This window comes from Rhincodon typus, chromosome 21 (genome assembly GCF_021869965.1).
Source record: "Rhincodon typus isolate 14 chromosome 21, sRhiTyp1.1, whole genome shotgun sequence".
Classification (NCBI taxonomy): Eukaryota; Metazoa; Chordata; class Chondrichthyes; order Orectolobiformes; family Rhincodontidae; genus Rhincodon; species Rhincodon typus.
The window spans coordinates 36,487,085-36,492,190 of record NC_063352.1 but is presented as its reverse complement, the minus strand read 5'-3'; the positions used below and the strand labels follow the sequence as shown (position 1 = coordinate 36,492,190).

Here is a 5,106-nt window from a genome sequence, read left to right as displayed (position 1 = left end):
TTGGGTGGATGGAATAATCAAGTAAATGTTGATGGAATTTGTTAGTGACCATTAGGGCAGGAAAGTGCTGAGTAAGTTCCTGCGTGTGTTATAATAGCAGCTGTAATTGAACTGGTGAACAAGTATAACTCTGCACGTCGTTTGTATTCCAGATGTGGTGAACAAATACAGCAACTTTGTCGGATTTCCGATCTACCTGAATGGACGCCGATTGAATACACTTCAGGTTAGTAAATGATGAGGACTCTTTATCCAGTTTGAATAGAAAGTAGACTGTCAATAAATTTGGAGCTGGAAAAGCACAGCCGGTCAGACAGCATCCGAGGAGCGGTCAATGTTTCGGGTCGAAACTCTTCATCAGGCCTGGGGAGCGGGGTGGAAGCAGCCCAGAAATAAACAGAGGGTGGGGGCTCGGGGTGGGGGCAGAGGCAGAATAGGTGAGATGGAGATAGGTGGATGCGGCTAGGAGGTTATTCTGGTTGGTCAGTGGGAAGGGTGGAGTGGACAGGTTAGTAAGAAGATGGACAGGTTGGGAATGGAGAGATTTTGAAGCTGGTGAAGTCCAGTTCTGAGGAAGGGTCACCGGACCTGAAATGTTAACTCTAACTTTTTCTTCACAGATGCTGCCAGATCTGCTGAGCTTTTCCAGCAACTTCTGTTTTTGTTCCTGATTTACAGCATCTACAGTTCTTTCAGTTTTTATCTGGTGAAGTCAACATTCAGGCCGTTGGGCTGTACACTGTCAAGCGAAATATGAGGTGTTGTTCCTCCAGTTTATGTTTGTCCTCACTCTGACAATGGAGGAGGCCAAGGGTGGACATGTCACCAAGGGAGTGGGAGGGGGAGTTAAAGTGGATGGCAACTGGAAGGATCTTGGGTAGGAGATAGAAATGGGCGGTACAGGGTTGGAGAACTACCTCCTACTCAAGATCCATAAACCCAACTGCCCTGGTCGACCCATTTTCTCTGCCCACTCCTGCCCCCCACGCTCTTCTCCTCCTACTTCGACTCAGTTCTTTCCCCTTTGGTCAAGGAACTCGCCACCTACGTTCGGGACACAACCCACATCCTCCACCTTTTCCAAAACTTTCAATTCCCCAGTCCCCAACAACTCCTCTTGACCATGGAATTCAGACGCTGTGGACCTGCATCCCTTATGAGGATGGCCTAAAAGTCCTCCGCTTTGTCCTCTCCTGTAGGCCCACCCAGTTCCCCTCCACTGATAATTTCATTCACTTGGCGGAATTGGTTCTCACTCTCAACAATTTCTCCCTTGAGTCCTCCCACTTCCTACAAACCAAAGGGGTGGCTATGGGCACCCACATGGGCCCGAGCTATGCCTGCCTCTTTGTAGGATTCGTGGGACAGTCCCTCTTCAACAACTACACTGGCACCATCCCCTACATCTTCCTCTGCTATATTGATGACTATACAGGTGCTGCCTCGTGCTCCCACGAGGAGCTTGGAACAGTTCATCAACCTCACCAACACCTTCCGCTGCGCCCTCAGATTCACCCGGACCATTTCTAACACCTCCCTCCTCTTCCTGGACCTCTCCATCTCCATCTCCAGTAACTGACTCACCACTGACATCCATTTCAAACTACTGACTCCTCCTCACCCACTCCCTTGCAAAAAATTCTATCCCATACTCTCAATTCCTCTGCTGCATCTGCTCCCAGGGTAAGACATTCTACTCTAGGACCTGCCAGATATCCTCCTCCTTTAGAGACCATAGTTTCTCCCCCTCTGTTATTAAGGATGCCCTCAACTGCATCTCCCCCATTTCCTGTGCTTCTGCCCTCAAACCCTCTTCCCCATCAACAACAATAAGGACAGAGTCCCCTTGGTCGTCACATACCCCCCCCCCCACCAACTTGCAAATGCAATGCATTGTCCTTTGACATTTCTGCTACTAACAATCAGACCCCGCCACCAAAAAAATATTTCCCTCCCCACCCCTGTCTGCTTTCTACAGGGACTGTTCACTTCGCAAATCCCTTGTCAGCTCCACACTCCCCACCAACCCTCTCCACCACACCCGGTACCTTTCCCTGCAACCGCAGGAGGTGCTACACCTGCCCCTACACCTCCCCTTTCACCTCCATCCGAGGCCCCAAACAATCCTTACAGATCTGGCGGAGATTCACCTGCACTTTACCTAACCTCACTTACTGTATCTGTTGCTCCCGATGTGGTCTCCTCTATATCAGGGAGACCTAACACAAACTCCAGGACCGGTTTGTGGAGCATCTGCGCTCTGCACGCACCAACCAACCAGACCTTCTGGTTGCCGCCCACTTTAACTCCCTTGGTGACTTGTCTATCCTTGACTGCCTCCTCTGTTGGAGTGAGCTCAAACGTAAACTGGACGAATAACCCCTCACATTTCGCCTTACAGCCCAATGGCGTGAATATTGACTTCACCAGCTTCAAAATCTCTCCTCCCCCAACCTGTCCATCTTCCTACTCACCTATCCACTTCGCCCTTCCCACTGACCAACCACAATACCCACTACCTGCATTCACCTGTCTCCATCTCATCTATCCTTCTGTCACCCCCACCCTCCTCCCTGTGTTTATTTCTGGGCTCCCGTCCCCCTCCCTAGTCCTGATGAAGGCTTTCAGCCTGAAACATTGACTTTCCTGCTCCTCGGATGCTGTCTGACCAGCTGTGCTTTTTGTGTTCCACATTTATTGACTAGTTTCCAGCATCTGCTGTCCTTACTGTCTACAGAAAGCAGACTGTGCTGTATGGAGCAGTGGAGGATTTTGTGAAGCAGACTTTGCTGTTGAATCAGATGAGAGAATGCCAGGCTGATTTACAAAATTGGCAGTACTGTTGGGCTGTAAACATTAACCCCAGTGGGATGTGTTAGAGATTGGCCAATGAGTTGGAGTCAGTGACTAATTGACATAGTTAATTTGGGGCTTCAGTTTTTGGAATTTATTACTGGAGGATTGGCCTGACTAATGGATTTACTTGGTCGATTAATTTGAGAAAATGATTTCCACTAAGGCTCTGTGGATGATGGATCCAAAGGAGATCAGTGAATGGCAGCATGAGGAATTCTACCGCTATGTTGCGAAGGCATATGACAAACCACGGTACATCCTCCACTATCGCACCGATGCGCCACTCAACATTCGCAGCATCTTCTATGTGCCAGACATGGTGAGTGTTGTTATTTTGGGTGGCTCTTGTCTTTGATTTAATTTACTGTAATCACATGTATCTAAGTATAGTGACAGCAGGCAGATCATAGCAAACAAGGACGTACAGATAATAGGGTGCTTAGACAGAGCAAGGCATACAGGTTACACTGCACAGGAGGTGCGCAAAGCAAGATCACCATTGTTTGAAGCTAGAGAGTCCATTCATCAGTCTAATGATGGCAGGAAAGAAGTTGTTCTAGAACTGGTTATAAATTTCTTCTTCTGTCCAGCAAAGACAGCGCAGAGCTGGTTAGTTATCTAAAACTGCTGTTCATTACAGCATATTCAAGTCTGTTGGCAATGTATATGGCAAAAATGAAAAGCTTGCATTTTAATAACATCCTTAAACTCAAATGTGCCAAAGTACGTTATTGTCAATGCAGCCCTTTCTGCTGTAATGTAGGAAACACTGCTAATTTGCATAAAACAAAAATCCCACAAACAGCAATGTAGTAATTACCAGATACTATTTAATGACTGTGGCTGAGGACAAATATTGCCGAGGATAATGGGGACAAAGCCTCCTTATTCTTTGAATATGCCACATAGGATTTTATGCACCACCAATACAGCCTGCATTCCCTCTGTGTTGCCTGGATATGGAGATTATTTATGGAAAAAGAAACAAATTGAGCAGTTATTTTAGCAGATTTTAATGACTGCCAAATAAGCTAGCATGAAGAAGTTAGGCAAGGATTGGATTGGGGTTGGTATCGAAGATTGGGGTTGCAATGTCCATGGGCGGAGGGGAAGGCCTTGTTCATGGTTGGTGGTGGACAGAGAGAAACAGCAAGTGAAGGGGAAGAGAAGATCGGGGATGTGTGGAGTCCTCCGTCAAGGGTGCCAGAAGGTGCAGGGTTGGATGGGGGGGCGCCAGGGTGTGGGGATGGTATCTGGGGTTGGGGAATGCATTATCTAGGGCTGAGGGTAAACCGAATGTTCGGGGTTGGCGTTATGGTGTCAAGGACTGGGGGTTACATTTATGATCCTTTTAGATATTTTTCTCTGGTTATGTAGAAGCCGAGTATGTTTGATGTGAGCAGAGAGTTGGGGTCCAGTGTGGCATTGTACAGCCGGAAAGTGTTGATTCAAACTAAAGCCACCGACATCCTACCCAAGTGGCTCCGATTTCTACGTGGTGAGTGTTGTGCATTTGATACCTTGTCCGATCCATTACTAGAGTCTAAGTTTCAGCTACTGTTCATTGAATGTCCCAGTCAGAGCAACATTATTACCAACTTGCTATCTGCCTGCCTCTTTATCCTTCAACCCAACGTTGTGTTATCTACCTTTCTCGTCTGAGATTAGGTCATCGATACTGCAAGTCACATCTTCACATATGTATCTTGGAGTGCAAGCATCGTAATTTTCATACCATGGAACGAATCATTGCAAAGCATGGATTACAGGGAGGTGCATAAACTTTGGCTTTCCGGGGATTTCCCTTCATCCCAGGACCATCACTGAAGAATTTACCGTGACCTCTAGAGATTTCCTCAGACCCTCACTGGGATTTTAATTCTTTGCCAGGATCTTGAGTACGGGTGGAAATTTTTGTTGATGTTTGAGCAATATCATGCCTGCTGATGACTGTTTTCCATCCTTCTAAATATTCTACCCAACAGCTTCCCTCCCCTTCTCATTTATTCCTTTCAGTAATCTAGGTGCCAGTCTGTGGTCTAAAACCAACAAATAAAAAGTCCAAAGATAATGGGAACTGCCGATGCTGGAGAATCTGAGATAACAAAGTGTAGAGCTGGATGAACACAGCAGGCCAAGCAGCATCAGAGGAGCAGGAAAGCTGAGTTTCGGGTCTAGACCCTTCTTCAGAAAATTTCTGAAGAAGGGTCTAGACCCGAAACGTCAGCTTTCCTGCTGCTTGGCCTGCTG

General features: G+C 47.1%; 1 protein-coding gene across 1 annotated transcript in view; it reads left to right on the top strand.

Moving 5' to 3' along the window:
• trap1 (TNF receptor-associated protein 1) overlaps window positions 1-5,106 on the top strand; it is a 187,805-nt gene that overhangs the window by 1,096 nt on the left and 181,603 nt on the right. The window contains exons 2-4 of the mRNA XM_048609730.1: window positions 153-226; window positions 3,020-3,175; window positions 4,234-4,354. Coding sequence (XP_048465687.1) covers window positions 153-226; window positions 3,020-3,175; window positions 4,234-4,354 — 351 coding nt within the window. The remainder of the gene's footprint in view (window positions 1-152; window positions 227-3,019; window positions 3,176-4,233; window positions 4,355-5,106) is intronic.